Below are 27,862 nucleotides of genomic sequence, written 5' to 3'. Positions count from 1 at the left end.
TAATTTTAATTTGACACCACGTTTGAAATTCATTGCCAAATCCCAAAATAAACGAGCAGATTTCAAGTTGAAAATTCACCTGTTCTGAAATTTCAGATTCTATTTTTTAAAAAAATGTATTTATTAAAGATTTTTTCAAACAACAAAAACATAAAAAATACAAAACACAAAAAGAAAATACAAAACACAAAAAATACAAAATACAAAAAAATACAAAAATACAAAAACAAAAATTCTAACTTATAACCTTTATTTCTAATCTATTGACCTCCTCATTCCACCTCCTTCTGCGATTCTTTACATATCATCCTTAGCAAACTCTAATCTTATATAAACTCTAATTATTACTTTAATATTACCTTATTTCTCTATCTTTTACATCTTATCCTTTTACAATCTATCTATATCTTACTTCTTAATTAAATCATCATTATCTTCTAACAATACTTATTTCACACCATTGTATTATCTACAACCTCTTTGTATCTCCCTCACTTTCACTGATTCTAATCTATTATACGCTTATTCTTTAAATAAATTTTAAATTTATTCCAATCTTCTTCCACTGCTGCTTCACTCCGATCCCGGAGTCTCCTGGTCAACTCAGACAGTTCCATAAATTCTATCAGCTTCTTCTGCCATTCATCCACTGTTGGTAATTCTTCATTCTTCCAATTCTTTGCAAGTAGAATTATTGCAGCTGTTGTGGCATACAAAAAAAAAAAAAGTAACATCCTTCCTAGGTATTTCATCTCCCGTTATCCCAAGTAAGAAGGCTTCTGGTTTCTTGACAAAGGTGTTTTTCAACACTTTTTTCAGTTCATTATAAATCTTTTCCCAGAAGTCTCTCACTTGGGGGGCACGTCCACCACATGTGGAAGAAAGTTCCTTCTTGATTTTTACATTTTCAACATTTATTATCTTGTTTATGCTGAAATTTCAGATTCTAAAGTTGGGAACTGTTGATTTTATGACCATTCAAATTCTTACTTACAGCATGCTTTTCAGACTCTTCACTTGCTTTTAGATTGCCCCTTCATAAAACAGAATGTACCTTTTTCATTTTGAAAATGTGCATGAACAGATATTGGTCACCTTTATTGAATGGCCGTTGTGTTCTCTGCTTTGCTTAGGATTGCACAAAGCTGGGAAGCAGCCTCCTTCTCATTTAGTCCAGGGAGCAAAGATCATCAATGGTGCTTTCCGGTCATGGACTAAAAAGCAGGTGGGTTTATGTGGCTGCAAAAAGAAAAAAAAAAGGGAAAGGATGGGGCAACAGGGAAAGAGAAGTCTGCAGATAACAGAGACAATAATCTGAGAAATCCAAAACGATAGTCTGAAAATCCAGTAGAATGAATGGTTTCATATACAGTGGGACCTCGACTTACGAACTACTCGACATCTGACATTTTCGACTTATGAGCGGAAAAAGTGGCCGCCTGCTTCCGATTTTTTCGACATCCGAACAGAAAACCCGTTTGCGGCTAGATGCGGTTTCCTCGACTTACAAATTTTTAGATGCTGTTTCCTCAACTTAACGAATTTTTCCATTTCCAATGCATTCTTATGGGAAACCGCTTTTCTTGTGGGAAACTCAACTTACTAAGTTTTTGACCTATGAGTGTGCATTCGGAACAGATTAAATTCGTAAGTCGAGGTTCCACTGTACAAGGCTTTCAATGAAACAAATCATTTTGCATCCTGCCACTATTAAACAAGCTCATTAAGCTTTATTCAGAGAGATACGCGAGCAACTAAAATCCTGCTTGATGTGTCCAGCTATTGTTTAGAAAAGAAAAGAAGCAGAAAAGAAGCAGAAAACGAGGACTGTCTGTATCATTTATATATTTATTGTGACATGCCTGTCCTCCAAGGAGCTCAAGGTGATATACTTGGTTCTCCTCCCTCCTGTTAATCCTCACAACAATCCTGTGAGGTAGGTTAGGCTGAGAGAGAGGGGGTGGTGGTATTCCATATATACCACTTCAATATTTTTTTAATGATATCTTGGTATATTTTTTTAAATAAAATAATTAAAATAAGGTTACCTTTGGAGCCAGCCCAGTCTGAGCTTTGAACTGAAGTACTCAGTAACATTAGCCTTGCATAATTTTAACAATGCGAAATTATAAGCTCTCTTGACACACTTTTGAGCCTTTTTATTTGGCTTTATTCTGCTCTAGGCATTAATAGACCATGAAGATGAGCTCCCAGAACATTTTAAACCTGCACAACTTATTAAGGATCTTGCCAAAGAAATAAGATTAAGTGAGGTTGGTATTCTTTCTTGAATATACACTTCTGTATAAAATGTCAACAAACTGATTTCTGTGTTTCTAAAGGGTAGTTTACTAATATTGATTTGTATCCTACATTTCCCTGTGTATGGTCAACAATCTTCATGGAAGATGCAACAGCCACAGGTTTAAATTTGAAGGTCTCGTGCATTTTAGACCACATCCCTCCTTCCTAAAAAGGGAAGTTTAAACTTTATCTACGATGTTTAGGCCTCAAAAGTATAATAGCCAGGTAAATACGGCTTGCTGAATCTAATGCACACATGAGGCCTTTAAAAAAGTCTCCTCATGTTCTTTTACAAAATTGGGTTTTCTATAGCTTCATATGCACCATACATTTAAAGCATCATACCACTTTAAGCAGTCATGGCTTCCCTCAAGGAATCCTGAGAACTATAATTTGGTTAAGGGTGCTAAGAGATGTTAGGAGAGCCCTCACAGAGCTACCATTTTCAGAGTGTTTTAACAGTCAGTCCCTCTTCCTTGGGAACTCTGGAAATTATAGTTCTCTGTGAGGGGAATAACCATCTCTGAACAACTCACACCCTTAACAAACCACAGTTCCCAGGATTCTTTGGCAGAAACCATGACTGTTAAAGCAGCACAGTGGTACCTTGGTTTATGAACTTAATCCGTTCCGGAAGTCCATTCTTAAACCAAGGTGTTCTTAAACCAGGGCGTGCTTTCCCATGGCAGCTGGGAACTCAATTTACAAATGGAACACTCTCAACATGAAGTGAAACATGTTCTGCTTCCAAGGCAAAGTTCACAAACCGAAACACCTACTTCCAGGTTTGCAGCATTCTTAATCCAAGTTAAATCCAAGTTAAACTAAGCTGTTCTTAAACCAAGGTGCCACTTGATTTGGCCTATATCTGAGGCACCTCTTAAAATGGCGACATATATACCATGTTATGGTGGCAGCCAAAAACTGTGAGGAAAGGGAAGGTGCTGTGATGTTTTTATTGTATCAATCTGTATGTGATCTTTTATATGTATATGTTTTAATTCTACTGAAGCTTAATTGTTTAAATGAAAAGTTTTTTTAAAAAAAAATGTGTGACAAAAATGACCTTTAAATGTCATGAATGGCGGGGGATAATCTGATCTTAGTTGGGAGGCAATTCCATAGAAAGGCAGCCATCACTGAGAAGGCCCTGTCGAAAATATCAGTCATATAAATACTTCAGTGCACTTCCAGGGAAGTATTGCCCATTTGGTTTAGGAGACTGGTTTACGATCTGACTGACCCACATGGGAAGGCAATTCCATCCATTAATATGGCAGACACATGAAATCCACCCAGATGGAATTGACTTGCTGTTCAATGGACAAATTGAAGCGGCATGTCTTTCTAGTGCCTCACTCTGTTATTCTGAAATGGATAAATAAAGCAACTGGTTAGAGATCTAAAAAAAGAAGAAGAAAAAGAAATGAGGGAATGGTTAATGGCTTCAGAACAAGTAAGGATATTAAGCCAGCTTGGAAACCATAGCTTCATATCCTGGCTGGATTCAAATGAATTTAACATAGTTCCATAGCCAGTACATGATAAGAAGCTGTAGTTAATGGAGGACTTCCTGGTTTGTTCACCCAATCTCATGAAGAGGCTGTATGCAAGGCCAAATGTCTTGTTTGCATCTTGGCTTCTTAAACTGAAGTGTGATCATCTGAACATGGCCCATAAATTGGATTGTGCCCAGTGGGTGAAGGAATGAGTTCAGCTTTGCCTTTTATTCCGAGTGCAAGGATACCAAGACAGGGGCTACTGAAAATCTCTCTGCCTTTTATGGGTTCCATGTAGAATATGGCTTCTGATGATTATTAAAACAACAGAATTAAATAGGAAATAATTTCTTTTTAATTAGTCATACACTGTTAATTTTTATTGTGCATCTTTTACTGCTACCTTTTACCTTCGGGGACAATTTAATTCTGTTTTGCTTCTCCCATGCGAATTAATTTGAAAGGCATTCTCTTAAAACTGATTAGCATTTTAAACATTTCTTTCTTCATATTCTATTGTTTTAGCAATATATATATATATATAAAGAGTGAGAGAAAAGAATGGGAGAGGCTTTTTGAAAAACGTAAAAACAAGAACAAGAGAACAAATGAAGCAAATAGTAATTCTCCACATTTAAAATTATAATTAGATGATAATCACGTTCTCCTAATTAAAACAACTTTTCTAAATTATGAAGTGTGTGACTTTATAATAAACTTCTGCAAAGTTTGTATGTGTAGCGGGGACACCCCTTTATGTTTAAATCTATGGTAGTTGTTCCAAGGATAAAAGAAAATTAATACAACCTGCCATTGTGATGCTCAGTACAGAAATATTCTTCTGAAAGTCCTGTCAAGCTGACAGAGCCACAAAAAATAAAAATAGCATGGTGCAAACTGCAAATTAAACTAGATAGTGAAAATAAGCATGTTGATTGTTCCTTCCTGAGATGTCCGCCTGTATTTTCCAGTAGAATGGTCAGAACCTATCAGCTCATTTCTCCGTGTTTAGGAATGGGAGAAAAACTTTTCAGACATTACAAGCTCTATGTACAGCTGCCTCCTCAGGGAGTATCTAGTCTGAGTGGATTGTATGTTCTGTTAGAGTAGCTTTGTCTCCTTTTTAGGCCCAATTATTTTGTTTGTGGATCATATTCACCCTCATCCTATGCTCCCTCTACATCCCCCTTCTCACTCCACACCAGTAATTTAGGAATTAGCAAAGCTCGTGAGAGCTGCAGAGGCCGGATCACATAGTGATCTTTCCATGTGATCTTGTCCCTTCTTTTTACATTTTTATTGATTAGATTTATATATGTCTCTTCATCATAAGATCTGAGGGTGGTTCACAGAATAAAATACAGGATAAAAACAAGTAAATAATTACAGTCAAACCTCGGTTGTCGAACATAATCCGTTCCAGAAGCCTGTTCGGCTTCCGAAATGTTCGACAACCAAGGCACGACTTCCGATTGGTTGCAAGACCTTCCTGAACTCAAGTGGAAGCCGCGTTGGACGTTCGGCTTCCGAAAAACATTCGAAAACCGGAACATTTACTTCTGGGTTTTTGGAGTTCGGGAGACGAAACGTTCCAAAACGGAGGCATTCGGGAGCCGAGGTTTGACTGTAAAACAAAACAGCAAAACGATTATTCCCCCCTTCCCACAAACATATTTAAAAGGCCATAGAATATTAATCAGCCAAAGGCCTGGTTGAAGAGGAACGTTTTCACCTGGCACCTAAAACATATAATGAAGGTGCCAGGAGAGCTTCCCTGGGGAGAGCATTCCACAAACAGGGAGCTGCTGCAGAGAAGGGCCGTTCTTGTGTTGCCACCCTCCGGACCTCACGTGGAAGAGTTATATACAAAGAAGGGCCTCAGATGATTTATACGGTTTATATTGTGTTTCCTGGAGTAGTGGGAGATGAAGCCAGAGAGGGCTAGCAACCTTTTGCCTTTGTAACATGGAAACTGGGCCACACCACAGCCTCAGACCCCTCTGGATTATCAGGAACACAATCAATACTCTGTAGAGATCAAGTATCCGTGTTTTTTTAATTTTTTTAAAAAAGCAGGTTCTGAGCATGTTTGTGTTTGCCTTCCCTCAGAACGCCTTGAAAGTCAACAAACCTGAAGTGGGTGCCAGTGTGAATGTCGAAGAGGTCAGCCCTGTGGAGAAAGAAGAAATCCCATCACCTGCACCACAGACGCCTCCACCCCCTCCGCCACCGCCACCGCCACCGCCATCGCCACCGCCACCAGTTGAAAAAGTCCCTAAGAAAAAGGCCCCAAAAGCAACAAAAACACCCAAGCCACCCAAACTAGCCAAACCACCCAAACCGCCCAAACCCCCTAAGCCGCCCAAGCCGCCCAAACCCCCCAAGGAGCCAAAAGTAAAAGGGGAAGGGAAGAAAAAAGGCAAGAAAGCAAAGGAAGTGCCGCCCCCTGCAATTCCGAACTTGGACCTTCTGGAGGCCCACACAAAAGAGGCCCTGACAAAGATTGAAACACCAAAGAAGGGGAAGGTGAGTAGGGTTGTTCTAGCTGTTGAAAAGGGGGTGGCTTAAGGAAGGGTATTGAATTACATGAAGGGAGGTCACAAGTGGTACACATGCAGGGAAGCCGCAGCAGTAGCAGCGTCGCCCTTGAGGTAATGTGGGTCCCTAACAACCACCTCTGATGTCCATGTGTTGAGCATGGAAGTCTGAGCCAAGGAAGCTTGTGCATGTAGTCTTCTTGGGAGTTGGGACCCTGACTCTGCAAGTTTCCAGCTCCTATAGAGGTCTAGGTTTTGGACTTGCCTGGTTCATCCAAGTTGCAAGAAGGGGGCTTGAATCATACTCTGATATTCCTGACTTTGTAGCTGATTTGGGTGGGTGGGTGGGTTACACGTAGGATGGTTGTATCAATATGGTGTTATAACCTTATGAAAGGCTTTTCTTAGCTAAGGGAGCTGGTAATTTTGATAGGTGTCTGAATATTGGTGGAAAACTGATGGTGTTTGTTGTGAAATCTTCCAAACGTTCCATATGGGTTCTAAAGCATTATGTTGCTGTCGTCAATGACAATATTATCATTCTTCCTCCTCCTCCTCTTCTTCTTCTTCTTCTTCTTCTTCTTCTTCTTCTTCTTCTTCTTCTTCTTCTTCTTCTTCTTCTTCTTCTTCTTCTTCTTCTTCTTCTTCATGTTGTGTAAGTTAGTTCATAACCTGAAAAAAAAACCTTAAAACAACAGAAGACGGCATTAACATCTGACAGAGAGCTGACTTTATACAGAATGTGGTTTAAGAAACCTATAATAAGCAGGCAGATCAGCAAATCATTTTTATTAAATTGTTCTTCACATATTCATAATAGAGGGAAATAATTTTCTGTTTCCACCAGGCTCGGCATTTGATGCTTCAGCTGTCTTGTCAAAATAAATTAAATCCAGGCAGACCTTAAGTGTTAGTTCTCTAAAAATTCACACAGGCTAAATTGGCGTGTGGTTATTAACAAGAAAGAATATGTTTTGATATCTTTGTATTTGGGATAATCTCCTGATTTGTTTGTTGGTTCTGTTTGCTTATTTGTGTCAGGCTGCCAAGAATACTTTGAGTACCCCTGAGAAAGAACCCATCGATAAGCAGAATGAGGTCGAAAAGTTTGAAATCCGAGAACAAAATAAGACCAAAACCGAAGCAAAATGGAAATATAAGGTATGAGTTTCCTTACCTTGTGCTTCTACAAATGTTTTGAGGTAATCTTGAGATGTAAGAACTTGGGTTGTGCTGAAAGTTTGCACATTAATGCTTTTGGCACAAAGCAGAAATAGTCTTTGAAAACTTTCCTTGCTCACTTTTTTTTGTCGAAGGTTTATGTAAAGGGGCAGGTTCTTCCACATCTTTTTATTTTAAAAGCAAACTAAGTACGTAGGGTATTTTTTTGTTGGAAATGATGCTAGCCAATGAGGAAAGTTGCCATAAGGTCAGATTTAGATATGTGATCAGGAGCCCCTCCATATGTCCTTTTTACAGTGCATTCATTTTTATTTTGATGGTATCAGAGTGGTTATACACAATCCCACTTTCAATATTGTTTGTATCTGCAACAGTTTCATTTCCAATCAGTTCATGTCCCATAACTTTCTGCTGAAACCCTGTAACTTTTTATACCACAAATATTCTGAGTTGTGGTGCTTTGTTTTGCTTTGTGAGTGTGTGCACCACTCTTCTTGTGCTACAGAGCATCATGAGTGTCCCTTCTGACAGCAATAACTTGATAGCATTGAGGAAGCATCACAGAACTAATGAAACAGAATAGATATGTCAGCAAAAACAAACAAAAACCCACCAGTCTGGGGGGTCAATTATAGAGTGAGGTCAAGCCTTCCTCTGTCTCAGTTCCTCCATTTCCATCACTTTTTGCAGCATGTAAATCTCTGAAGAATTGTTTGCAGCAGGCAAATGTATTTTTTGGGGGAAATCTTTCAATTTAAGCTTAGCCATATAATAACTGAATGGCACAAGAGAGGATATCACAATGTATTTTTAGTAGAGATACCCGGGTACAGTTAGGATACAATGAACTTAAATGCATGTAATTCCATTTCAGACTGTTTCCAATCAGTGCTGTAGATGCTTCAGGTGTAGCAATGTAGAAAATTGATTTTTTACCAGTGTAGCTTCAGTGGCAATGAATGTGAAGTTAGCATGGTAACTCAGTTCACTGTGGAAGGCCTAAGGTCTAGTTGTCAACCCATTAGCCCTGTGCCCTCAGACTTTCCCCTGAATAAAAATATAAGGTAAATGCTACTTTCTTCCCACCCCCTGAAATACCTTCTTACTTAGTCCTGTAGCCTAGCACTGACCTCAGCGTTTAACTGTGATTGGACTGCTACTAAACCAGTTTCTATGGCTCAAGAGAACTGCTGTTCTTCCTTTCCAAAAATTCATGGTGATATTGCAGGAGCTAAGATTGGTGGCTGCAGCAGCACCCTCACTGCTGTGTCACCGCTCAGTCTTGCCATCTGCATTAGGCACAACATTTCTTCCAGATGACCCTGCAAACATGTTTTCACATTGAAGCAGATTATACGATTGGGAGGGGTCTTGTGACATTGACCTGTGGGTGCATGTTATGCCTGTATAGGCTTTTCACTGTCTGCTCAAAGCATTTTATAAGCCTCCCCCCCCAAAAAAACCTCTCATGGTTAAAATAAGAATGTTCCTGTCCTTTTCAGAATAGCAAGCCTGATTCATTACTGAAAATGGAAGAAGAGCACAAACTGGAGAAGACACCGTTATCAGGAAACAAGGACAATAAATTCATGTTTTCTTTCTCCAACAAGAAACTGCTGGGGTAGGTGCTATTTTGGCAATGAAAACTGATTAATAAAACAGATACGGGCCATAATAAATCTTCCAAGCACTCCAATCTCATCTAAAGATTTTTACTTGCAATATGTGCTATTGTCATTTGGACTTATGCTCAAGCACACCTGCCAGAAGGGGGAAAGCCATGTGTACTTCCTGAAGAAAAACAAAAAATTAGAAGGGGGTGAAATGTTTTCTTTGTTCTTCTTAGTCCAGAGGTGAAACCCTGGCATGGACACAGATACAAGACTTGAGCACAGAATGGCTGCCACAATACCACAAGTCTGCTTTTCACTAACCTCTTTACACAATTGCTTGATGGTGGAAGAAAAGCACCCCCAGGAAATGTTTAGTAATTGTCCCATGCCATTGGGGAAGTGTCCTCATTGCTGTTTAATTCACATGGCTTTATAGTGTGCGGTGACCCCAGGAAAAGCTTTTGAGAAGCCTGCGGTTGGCCGTCTCCAATCTGTGGTAGGCCATGTGTGTCACAACATGCAGAATTTGGCTATCAGAACATGCTGGGAAATGCCAGACAAGCAAAACTGAAGTCAAAATCCTAGGCATAGTGGTGAGTGCACATGGCTGGCCAGCCACAAGCTAGAGGGCCATTGTACATAGACTTCCCAAGGCCAGTAGTAGGATGGCAATGCTAATCTTATCTCCACTACAGATCAGGATAGAGAGGGGCATGGGTGAAATGGTGGCAAGGTTGGCATGGTGCTCGTGCACTGGATTGACTCTGCTGGTGCATTTGCACTGCGCTGACCTTACTGCCACTTTGCCCCTGCCCCTCTCCATCCTGGTATTCAGCAGCAACATGGGTGGGCAGAGGTCAGGTGAGAATATAGGGCAGCCTGCTTCATCAGGCCAGTGGCCTAGCTCGTCCAGCATCCTGTTTTCACAGTGACCAACCTGGTGCCTCTGTTCTCTTGCGGTTTCTATCAACTGGTATTCAGAAGCGGACTGCCCCGACCATGGAGGCAGTACATAGCCATCAGGGTTAGTAGCCACTGATAGCCTGCCATCTGCTACTGCCAAAGGCCATCCATGCCCAGGAGTTATTGTGGACGGGCCCTTGTTTCTGGATAACCTAGTCCAGAGGTAGCTAACCTGTGGCCCTCTAGATCAGTGTTTCCCAACCAGTGTGCCTCCAGATATTTTGGGACTACAACTCCCATCATCCCTAGCTAGCAAGACCAGTGGTCAGGAATGATGGGAGTTGTAGTCCCAAAACATCTGGAGGCACACTGGTTGGGAAACACTGCTCTAGATCATGTTGGATTGCAAACTTCATCATCCCTTATCATTCCCCATGCTTCCTGAACCGATGGGCATTGGATTTCAGCAACAACTGATGGCCACAGGCTACCCACTCCTAATTTAGTTCCCTACCTCTCTCTCTTCCAACTGTCTTCACATATTTTTTTTCTCTCTTCTGAATGTTCCATCTTTCCACTCCTTCTCCTAGCAACCACCTGCACCTCTGTAAGGAGGCCAGACTTGTGTGTTAATCAATCTAACATTAATACAATAAGGAATGTGGGAGCATCCTGGATGTCTTGGTATCATCTTTGAGCATAAACCTGTAGTCCTTATTTAAGCACCCTTCTGGAGTCATAAGTAGACCAAATGCTAGGAAACCTTAACCCTCCGCAACTGCTTTCATCAAAATTATAGGTATTATGAATAACAGTTCAATTTAGCCTCCACAAAGGCCATTATGTCATGTTGAGCCCTGCCAACGGAGATAAACGAGCCCATTTTTTTCTACCTTTGATCTTTGAATCTTTGAATCAAATCAGGTATTGCCTCTCATCAGGTACCACTTCTCTTTTTAAGAAGGAAGCAGCTTTCCATGCTTTTAACTACTGTTCAGTTGGCAGGGTCTGAATTGACCTTGGCTGACACATTGACAATAGAGGGATTTGTTTGATGATGGCATCTCTTTTTTACATGTATATGACTCTTTTTTGCACAGATTTCTGCTTTTATTGCTCACAGTAATTGTATAGTCCATTTATTTAAAGCAAAATATGCATGCATACTTAAATCAGAGCTTTTATGCATGGCTGTATATAGTCAATCAGATTTTTGTTATATTTGAATGAACATAGAATATCTAAAGGCTTTTTCAGGCTTTTAAAGTCAATAGACATGTGTCAGTTTCCAGCAACTGAACAGCTAGGCCTATGATTTTGTAGAAATATCGGTCTACACTAGGAGGCATTATCACATAATAATGTCCACAGTTCAGTACTTCTTTTTATCACTTGGTTTTCCTGTGGCTGCTCAGTGTGATGAAGACAGGTATCTCTTTTGAGGACACAAGTTACCAGCATGTTCCACTGAGCAGGCTCCCTCAAAGTGGGTTGGGCAGCTCACTTACATTTCAAGGTGGCTTATTCAGTCGTCCTGAATGGATGAATTGTTTCCTAAGCATTTGTGTAGAATAACCCTAGTTATACTGCTAATAAATGAGGAAAAAAATGATCACAGGTTATTTCTTTGATGGCATGAACTGACATTGAAAAATACATTTACTGGTTCATGTGTGTACGCTTACATGATTCCAACACGTTGAATATGCATGCACTAGGAGCGTAATATTTCAGAATTTTTATTTACTGAACCAGATTGAATGGAGGGTCTCTGTATGCATCAATAAATTTATATATCTAGTGCAAATGAAAAAAGGTGGTGATTGCTGACAATGTTAAGAATCTGAATATTTGTGACAGGCAAGCAAGTGAATGTAGTATCCCCTACTACCCACCCAAAGAAAAAAAGGCCAGGAATGATCTGTTACTGTTAACTGTTATCAATCTGAAGTTTTAGACTTTGGAATATATGTGTGATGAATGCTGAAATTCATATGTGAATGTGACAGCCCCATTAAAATTTTGTGAATTGAATTCCTGGCCACTCAAAGATACATTCGTGAATAATATTATTGCTTAACCTCTAAATATGAGTCAGCATTCACTGGTGTAGGTTTGTACAGTGTATGTTCATTCATTTTAGACTTCCATGAAATTTAGCTGTAACTGTCAGCATTTAAGGACCATTTCATAAGCAATTAGAATTTGTAGTTTGACAAATGTGTTAGGTTTTCAGGGATAACACGAAATTACTGAAACAAGTGATCTGAACTACTCTGCAGCCATTTTGATAAGAATATTTAAAAAATCATTTTATCATGATTTTAGCATAAAAATGTTTTCCCTGAAACTAGAATTTGATTGTCCACTTTCTTTGCAAATGTTATCATGTGTTTTTGAACTGATTTATTACATGGTTAAATACCCCCCCCCCAAAAAAACCTATTACAGTGGTACCTCAAGTTGCAAACACCTTGGGTTACAAACACTTCAGGTTACAGACTCCGCTAACCTGGAAGTAGACCCTCGGGTTAATAACTTTACCTCAGGATGAGAACAGAAATTGTGCGGCGGTGGTACGGCAACACGGGAGACCCCATTAGCTAAAGTGGTACCTCAGGTTAAGAACGGTTTCAGGTTAAGAATGGACCTCTGGAACAAATTAAGTTCATAACCCGTGGTACCACTGTAATTAGAAGCTAAGTGAGGGGAAAATTAGGGTGCTGTACACAACTAGCATCACATTTTGCAAGGCCTGTTTTGTGAGGTATGTTCTATGATAGGCATCCCCAACCTGCGGCCCTCCAGATGTTTTGGCCTACAACTCCCATGATCCCTAGCTAACAGGACCAGTGGACAGGGATGATGGGAATTGTAGTCCAAAACATCTGGAGGGCCGAAGTTTGGGGATGCCTGTTCTATGAGGTCTGATCATTGGAGGTTTGTGGTATGCATTGACCTGTTCATATATTATTATTATTATTATTATTATTATTATTATTATTATTATTATTATTATTATGGCATCAGTTTTGAACTTCCCTGATTATATGTGCTTGACATTTCCTATATACAGAAAAAGTGATATTTTGATGGTATTTTTGATACATAGCATGTCACAATGTTATCCTTTCCAATTTCATCTCTTTTGTCAAACTAGCTCAAAGGGAGTGAAAACTCAGATGAGTCCTGGTATATTTGGATCATTGCAAAATTTCAAAGAAGATAAAGCAAAACCTGTGAAAGATGAATATGAGTATGTCTCAGATGATGGAGAGTTGAAAATTGACGAATTTCCAATTAGAAGAAAGAAAAACACCACCAAACGTGATTTGCCCTGTAAGTTTGCTGCTGCTTTTGTGCAAGTGCTTGAATGCTCCATCCCACTGTAGCAAGAGGAGCCTGTTGGTCAGAGCCCTGGGGAGGAAAGGGTGTAGCCTTGGCTCCCCATTCAGAGCTACGATGGGGAGCCTCCTCCACCAATGTCACAGAGTGTGTTGGTCAGTAAATCACACCATTCAAAGCTGAAGTTAACTCTTCATTAGCAAAGACATGATCTCCACAGACTTGGATGATTGTCCAGGCCTCATGAGCACAGCAGCTCATTCCCTGCAGATCCTACTCTATGAAATCAGTTGCTGAGACTAAAGATCAGGCATCCCCAAACTGCGGCCCCTCCAGATGTTTTGGCCTACAACTCCCATGATCCCTAGCTAACTGGACCAGTGGTCAGGGATGATGGGAATTGTAGTCCAAAGTTTGGGGATGCCTGCTAAAGATCCTCACCTCCGCACAGCTGTCTATGCCTCCTCCTCTCCCGGGTTTTCCCCAAGCAATTGGAAATCTCTCTTCTGATTAGAGCCAATCTCTATTCTGCCCTTTTCATGCCTCTCCTGGTTCTGAGAGAAGCGGGGCAGGGGGAGCTGGCCGTAGGAGCGGAAGGGAGACACCTGTGACTCTTCACCAGCCTGACTCATCTCTGCCTCTTGGCCTCCCTCCTCGCCTGCTTCACCGCCTGTCTCTGATTCTACCACAAACCGTCCCAGCTCACTAAGTCCTGTTGCCTCTTCAGCTTCAGGTGCCTCCTCTTCCCAGTCTTCTCCCTCTGACCACTCACTGTTGTCCCACCGCCATTCCCCGGGCTCTGATCCATTTTCCCTTGGGGGTTCCCAGCGGATTACTCTTACTATTCCTTTGTGTCCAGCCAGTCCACGACAACCAGGTCAGCGGGATGTGCATATGCTTGCATAGCCAACGATGCTTTTGTTTTGAAAAATGAATGCGAGGTTCTCTTTTAATCCCATTCTCTCTTTATATTTTGGGTACTAAAAATGTCGTGTATGTGAGGCTTTCTGCCACGCACAGAAATGAATTAAGACGAAGAACATTATTAGCAAAACTACCGTGTTTCTCATATTTTAAGGCATCCCCCCAAAATAAGCCATGACAGGATTTCAAAGGGTTGGTGAAAAATAAGACATACCCTGAAAATAAGCACTATCGCAAAGCCCCGACCGAGCGAGAGGCGAAGCCGCGGGACCCAGCAGGAGCTCCCTGCCTGCTTCCCCGAGCCGTAGCGCATCGGGGGACAGAGCCAAAGATCGGCGGGCGCTCCTTGCCGGGCTTGACAAGCCCGGGAAACAGCGCCCGCCGATCTTCGGCCCTGTGCTGTGTGACAGGCGGGGGTGGGGGGAAGCGGAGATCGTTCTCCGCTCTCCCCCCACCCCCGCCTGTCACCGAAGATCGGCGGGCGCTCCTTGCTGGGCTTGACAAGCCCGGCAAACAGCGCCCGCCGATCTTCAGACCTGTGCTGTGTGACAGGCGGGGGTGGGGGGGAAGCGGAGATTGTTCTCCGCTCTCCCCCCACCCCCGCCTGTCACCGAAGATCGGCGGGCGCTGTTTGCCGGGCTTGTCAAGCCCGGCAAGGAGCGCCCGCCGATCTTCGGACCTGTGCTGTGTGACAGGCGGGGGTGGGGGGGGGAAAGCGGAGATCGTTCTCCGCTCTCCCCCCACCCCCGCCTGTCACCGAAGATCGGCGGGCGCTCCTTGCTGGGCTTGACAAGCCTGGCAAACAGCGCCCGCCGATCTTCGGACCTGTGCTGTGTGACAGGCGGGGGTGGGGGGAAGCGGAGATCATTCTCCGCTCTCCCCCCACCCCCGCCTGTCACCGAAGATCGGCGGGCGCTCCTTGCTGGGCTTGACAAGCCCGGCAAACAGCGCCCGCCGATCTTCAGACCTGTGCTGTGTGACAGGCGGGGGTGGGGGGGAAGCGGAGATCGTTCTCCGCTCTCCCCCCACCCCCGCCTGTCACCGAAGATCGGCGGGCGCTCCTTGCTGGGCTTGACAAGCCCGGCAAACAGCGCCCGCTGATCTTCGGACCTGTGCTGTGTGACAGGCGGGGGTGGGGGGGAAAGCGGAGATCGTTCTCCGCTCTCCCCCCACCCCCGCCTGTCACCGAAGATCGGCGGGCGCTGTTTGCTGGGCTTGACAAGTCCGGCAAACAGCGCCCGCCGATCTTCGGACCTGTGCTGTGTGACAGGCGGGGGTGGGGGGAAGCGGAGATCATTCTCCGCTCTCCCCCCACCCCCGCCTGTCACCGAAGATCGGCGGGCGCTCCTTGCTGGGCTTGACAAGCCCGGCAAACAGCGCCCGCCGATCTTCGGACCTGTGCTGTGTGACAGGCGGGGGTGGGGGGGAAGCGGAGATCGTTCTCCGCTCTCCCCCCACCCCCGCCTGTCACCGAAGATCGGCGGGAGCTCCTTGCTGGGCTGGACAAGCCCAGCAAACAGCGCCCACCGATCTTCGGCCCTGTGCTGTGTGACGGGCGGGGGTGGGGGGGAAGCGGAGATCGTTCTCCGCTCTCCCCCCACCCCCGCCTGTCACCGAAGATCGGCAGGCGCTGTTTGCTGGGCTTGACAAGTCCGGCAAACAGCGCCCGCCGATCTTCGGCCCTGTGCTGTGTGACGGGCGGGGTGGGGGGGGGAAAGCGGAGATCGTTCTCCGCTCTCCCCCCACCCCCGCCTGTCACCGAAGATCGGCGGGAGCTCCTTGCTGGGCTTGACAATCCCGGCAAACAGCGCCCGCCGATCTTCGGCCCTGTGCTGTGTGACGGGCGGGGTGGGGGGGAAAGCGGAGATCGTTCTCCGCTCTCCCCCCACCCCCGCCTGTCACCGAAGATCGGCGGGCGCTGTTTGCTGGGCTTGACAAGCCCGGCAAACAGCGCCCGCGTGCACTTTATTAAAAAATAAGACATCCCTTGAAAATAAGCCATGTTGTGTTTTTTGAGGAAAAAATTAATATAAGACATGTCTTATAATATGAGAAACACGGTATTAAAAAATTAAAATCTATCTCTATATATAATTCTGTGCTTTTTTTATTTTGAAAAACTAATTTCTGCCTTTCAATTTCTTCCTAGTTTTATCAGATAAAAAAGAAACTGCACAACACACACCTGTTAAGAAGCCAAAGTTGGAATCAGTATTGTACAAGGTATTCTGGTGTTATATTCTTCCATAATAGGGAATTTTGCAGGATAAATAACATTGCAGATGTGCCTTAATGGCTTGATCTTGCATAGTGACAAGAAACAGCCCTTTGCCAAAGCAACACCTGTTATTTGTACAGCAGAACTAAGTGCCTCTCTGTATTTATTACTTGACTATAGGGGTTCTGAGAAATCACCCTTAACTTTTGTATAGGAAGAATCAGCATTGTCTCTCTGGTTCATTTAGCATCCATCCTGGATTAGTTTAGCAGTAGAGCACATTCTTTCAAGCAGAGGTGATGTGTTCAATCTCCAGGTCTCTCTGAAAACCAGGATAGCTATTGCCAGTCAGTGGCTCAGTTCGTGTTCCATTTTTAGCCAAACTATAGTTTGCACCCACTTCGCTCCTCCCTGGTCCTTCTAACCAAGAACAAACCTTGGTTACAAAGAGCTTAACCATGAGACTGGATTTGGATGACACGCTAAACCAAACCTTGGTTTAGCTGCCATATCATGCTGAGCTAAATGGACCAGGGAGAGAGCAGCTGCAGTCTCCTCTCGGGGAGCCCATGCATGCATGCTCAGCCATGGTTTGGCTTAGCATTATGTGCAGATGCAGCCATAGCGGGTGACACTGAGCTAAATATAGCAATAGTCTGACTTCTTAGAAGGTGATTTCTTATGTTCCTAGATTATAAATACAATGATATGCTTGCATTAGACCAGAAAACAAACATTTAATTTAGGGCTTACTACTGACTACCATAATCCCTGGCATCCCTTTTTTAAAATAAATAAATAAATAAATCTGTTTTGCCAACTTCTATAGAGTGATGACTCCTCAGATGAAGACTCGCTTCATATTGACACAGATGCCAAGCCAGGGCGCAATTCTAAAGTGAAGAAAGAGACCGCAAGCTCAGCAGGCATTCTTGATCTATTGCAGGCAAGCAAGGAAGTTGGGGGTTTAGAGTACAACACCAACAGGTAGGCATAAGCGAGTGTGGATACCTATTTTTAAATAATGCAATGTTAATATTTCATATATGCCTGCACATTGGCCACAATTTTCCATTACAATAAACTTTTCTATTTCACTGCGTTCTCCACTCCCACCCCCCACCCACCCATCCGGTCTCAAACCCCAGAGGCAGGCAGCTGCAGAATGCGCTTGTAACACAATTATAAAATTTGAAGATTTCCTATTAAAAATGCTGAAAATCCACCAAAGTGATAACAATAAAAAGGTTGTTTATTTTAAAAGAACTGGCTCAATTAAGAGGGAAATGAGAACAGCTTAATTTATGCAACAAAATGTCTTTTATTCCTCTGCTCATTTCCCTAATTGTTGGTTCTTTGGAAGGAGATACTAGAGAAAACCGCCTTTAGAAGCCAAGGAAAGCAACAACAAATGGCTTTGAAAACTAATTTATCCAAAGGGCAGCAAAAATGGGCCTCCTGTGGGATTGGCTAGGGGTCTTGCTCAAGTGCCACCAGCTCTATCTTGCTGTAAGCATTTGAAATAACACCCACTGTATGTGTAAAAATCAAAGTTTGGTGTTAATAACAAACTTTTCAGAATGGTTTTTAAAAATAAAACTTAAAAAGAGGTATGCATGAAACCAGAAAGCAGTGGATATACATGAACCGTGAAAGCATGAGGAAAGGCCGTAGAAATAGACCCATAACATTTGTACTCAAGCTGTACTCAGTCTCATTTATTTATTTCCCTAGGTCTGTTCACGGTTCCAGAATTGAGCTTGTTACAGGAGCCATTTCTGCATACAGCCAGTGCCGCTGTTGTAACAAATTAAAACCACAGGGAGACTTGTGGCACCTTAAAGGCTAACAGATTTATTATGGCATAAGCTTTCATGAACTGCAGTCCACTTCAGATGCATGAAGTATGCTGAGCATATCCACAAAAGCTATTGTCACAATGAATTTGTTAGTATTTAAGGTGCCACAAAACTCTTCTGTTTTTGTTTCAGATGGCTAACACAGCTACTCCTCTGGAAAGTATTCAAATCATAGGAAAGGGTGATATCCAACATCACACGAGTGGACTTCTTATCACCTTGTAGAACGTCCCCTTCTTCCCCATCCGAAGCCTACTTACCCCCTCCCCCTCAAACACACACATCTAAATTTATTTAATTGGAACTGGTCTTAATCTAAAATGGCCCTCAGTATTTTTGAACCAGTGCATTCAAAGACTTGTGGTTTCTGAAAGCAGATTCCACACATCACTAAGGATCATGGGTGAGGTATTTCACTGTGTGTTGTAGGTAGCTTGCCAGAAATGTGTCCTATCAATTTTGCTTTTATAGATGCAGCTAGATCCTGGTTGTGTGCACCTAATTTCCAGATTTCCTTTTTTCGTCTGAACTTTCCTTTTGTTTTGTTTTTTAAAGCAAAAATAAATTGTGTGGACCTTAGTCTCTGTCACTCCCTGATTGTGAAGCTGCTGCTGGATGAATAATGTGTCAGAGCAGAGGGCTGCTTTGATCTTCTCTACAGTCTTTGCATGGCTGTTTTTATTTGCTGCATTGGATGTCTAGAATCAGCTCCATATCTGAGTAGCCCCTGGGCAAGTTTACCTCTAAAGAGCAGCCATATTTGTTGGTTGAACCCCCTCAGGCTAACTTGGTGGGAACAAGCATGAGCACTCTGACCAACACTACATGAGGCAGCAGGAGACTAAATCTTGCCACACTGTTACAATGGCATGGAATTCTGAAGCTATGCTAGGTCCAGAGCATTGTGGTAAATCAACATGGCAGCCAGACATATCTATTCAGCTTTGCCCAGAGTGTCATTTATGCTTGGGAAATGTGATGCAATATTCACTTTTCCCCATTTGTGAGGATGCAACACAGTGTAAAGTTTTCAGACATCTTTGTTAGTACAGCATCCAAGTTACTGGGGAATCTGTACACAATCTTATTGAATAATTTGGATCAAGGCAGACAGTAGCGGAAGGAAGCTAGTGTTCCATCTACATAACCCTTGATACAGCAAAAATTGATAAGCAAATGGGCTTTGTCCAGAGGAAAAATGGGATATGCTCTATTGTTTAACTGATTGATAACTGGTAACCATTTATAATATACTGGAATTTACATTATAATTACATTTTCTTAGAAAGAAACCTTTTGTAATTTCAAATTCAATCAGATTTTTAAATTATCTGCCTCTTTAAGAGGTGAAAGTCAGGCAGAAATTCAATAGGTGAGGGCCACAAAGTATCAAAGAACTAGCCCTGTAACCAAGAGCAGGGATCAAGGGAAATGTCCCAGATGAAGTTGGCTGCAAATTGCAATTGGTGGAATTTTCCCTCCTGGGTATCATTCATAGGAACAGGAGTAAAACGTTAATATTTTCAGTGTAATGTTCAATCACAGTTCAAAGCTGCCATTCAGCCAGGGAATGATGTAAAGTATTTGGCACCAGCCACACACATGCACTCCATTTAAAGAAGCTCTCATTCATATTTTTCAAATTATGCTTTCATATTACTAGTATTATTATTTATTGTTTTTTTTAAAAAAATAGCAATAATCACTAAAACTACAGAAAGGGGATGTGACTTTCCAGACTTTAATAATTGCTTCCTGTTTCGTATTTCACTTAGAGCAGATCCAGAATTACTAAGCTGCAAATGTGCCTAATGAAAAACACATTGGGCACAATCCAGTTTCAACATCTCCTGTGCAAACCTGATTGATTTTAAAGGAAGTTGCTCACGAGCAGGGCGACAGAACGCTAACCTGAATGCCAAAAACGAGAGGATGCTAAATGGAAGGAAACAAATATTCTTCTGTGCAAGCTCCATTCGCATGAATGGGGTTTGCTCAGGAGATTGCTACCCGGCCAATTTTACCTTAACCTTTCGCTGCTTTAAAAGCTTGTTAAACAATCTGTCTGTGACTTGTTTTCCTTCTCCTCTCTGCCCCCCGCCTCCCACTCCGAGCCACTGGTTTTGATCAGATCCCACAATTTATTTGCTATCGCTCGCTTTGCTTTAGGCAGTTCCTCTCTAATTTGCCCATTTGGCAGGCAGCGTTTGATGGTCCATTTCCACTGTATCTCGGGTTCAAGGTTTTAAGAAAGCAAGCAAATGTCTTAAGTGCTCACAGAGTTGATAATTGCTAAAACCAGGTCCGCTCATTTTTCTGGATAGAGCTGTGAGCAGGACCAGTTGTGGCATGCTTTGCTGAGTGTATTCTCGTCTTGCTATATCTGGAATACCAAGTAGTACAAAAGTGGACTGAGTTAGCCTCCCAGCACATCAGATCTAACATAAAACAGCAGTTACCCTGCATTTAGTACATCCAAGAAAAGGCTGGTGGGAATGTTAGGCTCTGCCTTCGCTGCCCCCTCCCCCTTAAAACCATTTTCCTGACAATGGAAGGCAGGTCCCCACCCACTCCTCCACTTTCAATGTTTCAAGGCCACCACCAGCACGCGCGCGCGCGCGCACACACACACACACACACACACACACCCCTGCACAGGAGTGACTGGCAATTAGACACTAATGGCTAGCATTTCAAGCAGGCATCTTGGCTTACAAGAATTGTAAGGAGAATTCCTGCTTGAGATGGCAAGCTAAACCCCTTCCTCTCAGATACAGCAATCCACATCCATCCACAATTTCTCTCCTATAGGTTTTTTAGGGGAGGCAACAGAGATTAGACAAAACCAGAGCTGCTGTCACCAAAGCTTTCTGGAAAGTACTCAGAGTTTTTATTGTTTGTTGGTATTTTTGATGAACATTTTCGATTCACTTTTGCATGCTGCTTGGGGGTCTTTTGCTGGAGAGAGCGGTATATGAATTCTGTTAGGTAAAATAAATAAATTTGCTGGAGCATCAAAGCATAAATTGCTATAACATCAATTGCTTATATATCACACTGCTTTTCTTGTAGGGCGAGTGAGACATTGACCCGCAATTCTTAATTGAACCACGTGTGGAAAGTCTAATAGTGTAAAATAAGTTGTTTTTAAAAATATTTTTAAATTAATTTTCAATTATTAAAATCCAATAACAGTCACATTTTATCAATATCAAATTGCAATTCCCACCCAAATATAGATCAATTATATAGCCAATAATACAGTTTGAGTGACTTCCTGTGTGCTGGGTTTCGGGGTGCAAAGTTCTTGTTTCTTCCTGCTTCTGAAATCTTAGTTAATCCAATTGGATTCAGTCCTGATCTTAGTCCCTTATTGACAGCTACAGATTTCCTGACCTCCATTCGTGTTTAGATATTTACAAAAACAAAAAACAAACAAAAAATAACCTGTAAAAAGAGTTCTCTATTTCATCTCAATTGCACCTTGAATCTTTTGGGTGATTTACCAGTGAAATAAAAAATGTAAAGTCTATTGATTTCAGTTGGCCTACTTTAAATATGAATTAACCAGACAACCCCCTTTATATTTAAATCTATTAATGTCAAGGTCTCTGTGAGAATGTCCAGGGAAAATGATATTCTCCCCTACCTGCTGTGTCTCCATCATAATGCAGTTTGAGTCTGCCCATTCTCTTACATAAGGTGATGTCTTGTCTATACAACACAAATGCCACAGTGTGATTGACAAGTGTACCCCATGACGTTGGAGGGCATGTCACATATGTAAAATTGGGCACCCCCTCTTAATTCTGTACTTGCATTTACTCTGAGCTGAAAGCTTTCTTTCTCCCACCCTTCTCCTTTTCTTCCTCAGTCAGCCGCCTGCATCTCCCAGCACACAGGAAGCGATCCAAGGGATGCTTTCGATGGCAAACCTGCCTACAGATTCCTGCCTACAGCCTTCATGGGGCCCCAACCAAGCAAAGAACAATTCCACGTCTGCCGCAAACGCCAAAAAAACTGGAAGCAGCAACAACAAAAATGCAGGGAAAAGGTTGCCGAAAAAGAGTGCAAAAAACAACATTGACATTGAAGATTATGACGAGGACCAGGATCACTTAGACGCCTGTTTTAAAGATTCTGATTATGGTATGGAATGTCTGCATCACTTTTCTCTCTCTCTCTAGGTGTGACCCTTTAAATATACGCATGCAGTGAAACACACAAAGGTGGCCGGTCCCTTCATGAAAGCAGTAACGCCACCAGCTGTTGTGGCAGCAGATTCTGAGTCAGAGGCCTGAATGATTGCTGGGAGACGACCTTGTTTTATCTGCCTCGCAACATCCCCCTTAATTCCATTTGGCAATTTTGTCTGTGTGACCTAGGTATGGGAGTTCCTTTCAAATTTTGCAAGGGAGATCTCGGGTCATGCTTAATGAAGTGCTATTCAGGCATTCAGCCTGGACCCACAAGGGCAAAAGTGTGTTGGAGGATGGAGGCATGTATTGTGGCTCCATTCCTAGTGTCACTGGACATGCCCCCTTCACCTCCCAATTAAGCCTCCTCTTAGTTGGGAACCCAGAGTGTTTAAGCACATCCATGAAGTGCAGGGTTTCTCCCCCACCATTAACTTCCTCTGCTTCCACTCCATGCTGCTTCATATGCTACTGCAATCTCTTCAAGTTTAAAAAGCAGTTTGTGATGCAACATGGGGAGCTGGCTGTTTGAAAAAGGGAGGAAGAAGCCCTCGGCAGACATGCAGAGCTGTGCACCAACTTTTTCGGTGAGCAAGTGGCGCTAACATTGCAATTTACTAGCCATTTACACAATCAACATAGCTTTGTTTCCTTCAGTGGGACTGCACTGCTAGAACATGCTTAGTGAAGTGTTGCCCTAAGACAGATAAATAGCCTAATAATTCAGCTTCCAAAAATATTGAGCCATGCATTAGGTGTCTTCCACCCCTTTGGAAAGCACATAATTCCCCTCCGCTTTCGGCATTTGAGAGGCTGAAAGCAAAGAGATTGAAATCCTGTTGTAGCTTAATGAAAGCTAGACTCTCTTCTAAATTGAAGAAGTTGTACTTCTTTGACAAAACATCAGCACAAATTACAACAAAGGTACCTGTAGGCATATCGATCTAGATAAATAACTTTTAAATGTTTGCAAAAGTATAATGTATAGACACGATCTAAAGATGTCATTCTGAAAGGAGAGGACTGATTTGGTGGGGTGGAGAGAGAACCAACATTCTTGCTAATTATATATTTATGCTACCATTTAATAGGCTTGCTTTGTTGTAATATGGTTTGGTTCACTAAGGCTCCATTTGTCCTACATCTGGCCAGCACATTTTCAGTCGGTGGCTAAATTGATGCAATTGCTTTAAAATCATATCTCACCATAGCAAAAAGAAATGAAAATTAAGTCCACATTTGAGATAGGTTTCTCAGTTTAAGTGGGTGTAATGCAAACAATGTAGCTGTCATTTAGCCTAGAAGTTGCGGGTTCTCCGAAAGCAAAAGAGACGGAGGGTGTGGCAAATCTCAGATGTTTCCATACAATAATTGGAGGTAGAGTAGCTGTGTCTCCAATAACCACATGTGTAGCCACTGCTACTACCACATGACTGCAGCTTACATTGCATTCAATGTGTGTGAGCAACTGCCTCCACCCTGCCCATTCTCTGGGTACCTTTTAACCAGGCTAGGACTTTATAAGCGGCTGCCAGAATCCTTCCTAAGCATACAAGATGCACAGAACAAAGAACTGCTTATGGCTGTAGAAGGGTTCCAGATACAGTAAGCCTGCAACTTATACGGGGATTGTTGTTGTTGTTTAGTCGTTTAGTTGTGTCCGACTCTTTAGTTGTGACCAGAGCATGCCAGGCACAGGGGTTACGTTCCATGAATCACACCTAAAGCCAAAATTGTGCATTATCAAAACACATTGGGATCAGTGGCAGGTAGGATTGCCAAAGTCTCTCCCCCACCCCCCAGGTGTCTTCCCCCTTTTAATTTTTTGTTAACATTTTGCCACAAGCACAAGGTAAGTTATGCTTAAGTTGCAGGCTTACTGTACACAGAATGACTGCAGAACTCTGGAAAACAAATGCTTGGGGGAAAAATTTATGTACACAGCAGATCTGTAGGAATTGCTTTAATAATAATAATAATAATAATAATAATAATAATAATAATAATAATTTGTATACTGCCCTTTATCTGTAGATCTCAAGGCGAAGTATGATGTGGAAGCTAAGGGCCACCTTCAATATATTCCTAATTCAGAGATGCTGACAAAGGAGTCTTGCTCCTGTAATTCAAACACTGGAATAGATCATGATGCAAAGCTAATATTTTTTTATCCTCCATGTTTGGAACTGAATTATTCCAGGTTTGATTCACCCACTGAAAGGCTACTGGCTGCTTCCATTTATTTATTTTTACATATATGGCATACTTACACTATCAATTAGTGCCGTACCAGAATCTCTTACAGTATTTGTTTTCTCTTTTAGTTTATCCCTCCCTTGAATCAGATGAAGACAATCCAGTATTCAAGTCTCGATCAAAGAAAAGGAAAAGTTCTGATGATGCACCATATAGCCCAACAGGTAATATTTCTAATACTTTAAATCAAACATATATAGGAAAAATACTCTAAAATCCTTTTAATTCGTCATGTACTGTACATACATACATAGATATATAGGAAGCCACAAAGTAAGCTATGCCATTCACTCATACCTTTTGCTGACAATAAACCAAAAAATGGTCAGAGTTGCTGCAGTATTTCAAGGATGGATGTATATGGCTGATCCTGACCTACCACATTCCTGGAAAGGTGCTGCTTAAATATGCTGCCCTTACCATACCTTGGGTCACAGCAAACAATGATGGAAAAGAAAGGATTCCTCAGCAGCACTGATATTTTGACTGGATTCCTATAATCAGACATGAAATTTTTGAGGAGCTCTTTTGCACAGGTTTCTGGATCTGAGTGAGGTCACCTCAATTCAGCCTTTGTATTTTATGTGTTCAACATAAAGCATGCTTAATTCTGTGTTGGGTACGCTAGTGTAAGTAAGTAAGTAAGTAAGTAAGTAAGTAAGTAAGTAAAACCTTTATTGGCATCAAACAAACTCGCAGACAAAATAATAACAGATTAAAACTGTCACTGTGGCAAACACTGTGTTAAGAGAGAGAAGGGAATAATCCGCTATCCGCTTTCACGACAATGGGGCTTCTAATAATTCAGACGACTGCAGAGTACAACGACGAGAAAATAGTAAATTAAGATATTGAGCCACCATCTTGGTGAGGACCTGGTCCTTCCCCAGCAAAAGGAATTGTAAGATGGGTACGCTATACAACTTCACATTGCTGTATTTGTAACCTTTGTTTTTTGCTTCTGCATTTAGCAAGGGTTGGCCCATCGGTACCTCGGCAAGACAGACCTGTCCGAGAAGGTGCAAGAGTTGCCTCTATTGAAACAGGACTGGCGGCGGCAGCTGCTAAATTATCCCAGCAGGTGAGCTGACCAAAGAGGTTTCAAAAATAAATAAATCCCATGGACATTGGAGTAGACCGATTGGAATTCATGGCCGTTTCATTTCTATGGGTCAGCACTGAGTAAAACTTAATTGAATACCACACCTAGAAATTCTGCTCTCTCCTTTCCCAACATGCTGTTCTGGGGAATTCTCCCAGCCCTCCAGAGTGCATGGAATGAGAAGGGACAGAATAAGCCCTGCTGCAGTAGCCAGAGTGCCAGAATGGGTTAGTTGAATCTGGTTCCCAGTTTTTCACCATAGAATCATATAGTTGTAGATTTGGAAGGAACCCCAAGGGTCATCTAGTCCAACCCCCTGCAATGTAGGATTTGCAACTAAAGCATCCATGACAGATGGCCATCCCATCTCTGTTTAAAAACCTCCACCGGCATTTTAAAGTCCACCACCTTCCAAGGGAGTCCGTTCTGCTGTCAAACAGCTCTTGCCATCAGAAAGTTCTTCCTGATGTTTAGTCGTAATTTCCTTCCTTGTAATTTGAATCCTTTGGTTTGCCCCCCCCCCCAGCCTCTGGAGCTTGTAGGGCTGCGATGGCTATTTGTGGAGTGTGGTGCCTGTCATGTACCAGTGCTAGCAATAACAGTGCTACCTTTTTGAAGCTAATGGCCATCATATCATTTTTGAAAGGAGGAGCAGAAGGGCAAGAAGAAGAAGAACACCAAAAAGAAACTGTCGCCCAACAACGCAAATAAAATCCCTCAGGAAAGCAGCTCTCCTGAACCCAAGCTGGAGTCCCACAGCAGTAGTTTAACAGACCACGAGTATACAGCTGGTGCAAGCACGTTTGGGGTGGCCCAAGTCAACCGAGGTTCTCAACCCATGGCACCAGGAGTTTTCCTCACGCAACGGAGGCCCTCCTCGTCGTCACAGAATAATGCTGCTGCCAAAGGTAATTTTCGTCAGTTTTATTAGAAGTGGCAGATATTTTCATCAGCCGGCAGCATCATTTCCTTAATACACGCTTTGCTTTGTCATAATATGTGGTCTTGTATCGTTTTCAAAGCAGTTCATGTAGCATTTGGTAATTCGTGTTGATAAGCTCTTAGCTGTGCCTCCGTTCCCTACAGAAACCACAGGAAAACACACTGGTTGTGTACACAAGGAATGCCTGCTACTTTAGGAATGGTAGTTTTCAACTTTTAAGAAGCTAACATACCAGTATACCCGAAGGAGCATCTCCACCCTCATCGTTCAACCCAGGCACTGAGGTCTAGCTCCGAGGGCCTTTTGGCAGTTCCCTCATTACAAGAAGCGAGGTTACAGAGAACCAGACAGAGGGCCTTCTCGGTAGTGGCGGCTGCCCTGTGGAATGCTCTCCCATCAGATGTCAAGGAAATAAACAACTATCTGACTTTTAGAAAACATCTGAAGGCAGCCCTGTTTAGGGAAGCTTTTAATGTTTGATGTTTTGTCGTATTTTTTATATTCTGTTGGGAGCCACCCAGAGTGGCTGGGGAAAACCCAGCCAGATGGGCGGCAGGCTATAAATAATAAATTATCATTATCATTATTATCATTGTTTTTCTTCTGTGGTGTAGTAAATGTTTGCCCTTAGACCAGGAGCAGCTAGTGTGGTGCCCTCCAGAAGTTGTGGACTACAACACCTGCCATGCAAGTTGGGGCTGAGAGGAGCCTGTAGCCCAAGCCATCCAGAGAGCACCACGTTGGCTACCCCTGTCGTAGAATTCCATTGATATTGGGAACAGTTGATGACTTCAGTTGCAGTCCCTCAGCAGGACTTACTTCTGAGTACACATGTAAACGGTCATGATGTGAGGCTGTAGGTTGGTACCATAGAGCCACCTACCTTACAGTGGCATCACTGCTGCACACCTGGGTGGGGTGGGTGTGGGTCAGGCAGGTGGTGGCTGCACAGGCCCACTGGTAGAGTCAACCTGTTGCCCT

The 27,862-nt window shown here is 42.6% G+C and overlaps 1 protein-coding gene across 2 annotated transcripts in view; it reads left to right on the top strand.

Annotated features, from left to right (window-relative positions):
* The window catches only part of PHF2 (PHD finger protein 2), a 113,127-nt gene that overhangs the window by 80,597 nt on the left and 4,668 nt on the right, over positions 1-27,862 (top strand). For both annotated transcript variants that reach the window (XM_035106300.3, XM_088663270.1), the window contains exons 10-21: positions 1,134-1,225; positions 2,184-2,273; positions 5,913-6,329; positions 7,382-7,501; positions 9,025-9,143; positions 13,199-13,377; positions 16,457-16,530; positions 17,355-17,512; positions 22,259-22,533; positions 24,905-25,000; positions 25,808-25,917; positions 26,585-26,846. In XM_035106300.3, the coding sequence (XP_034962191.3) occupies positions 1,134-1,225; positions 2,184-2,273; positions 5,913-6,329; positions 7,382-7,501; positions 9,025-9,143; positions 13,199-13,377; positions 16,457-16,530; positions 17,355-17,512; positions 22,259-22,533; positions 24,905-25,000; positions 25,808-25,917; positions 26,585-26,846 (1,992 nt within the window). The remainder of the gene's footprint in view (positions 1-1,133; positions 1,226-2,183; positions 2,274-5,912; positions 6,330-7,381; positions 7,502-9,024; positions 9,144-13,198; positions 13,378-16,456; positions 16,531-17,354; positions 17,513-22,258; positions 22,534-24,904; positions 25,001-25,807; positions 25,918-26,584; positions 26,847-27,862) is intronic.

The sequence above is a fragment of the Zootoca vivipara genome, chromosome 2, assembly GCF_965207765.1.
Source record: "Zootoca vivipara chromosome 2, rZooViv2.hap1.1, whole genome shotgun sequence".
NCBI lineage: Eukaryota > Metazoa > Chordata > Lepidosauria > Squamata > Lacertidae > Zootoca > Zootoca vivipara.
Note: the sequence above shows the minus strand (reverse complement) of the source record. Positions and strands in the feature narration are given on the sequence as shown.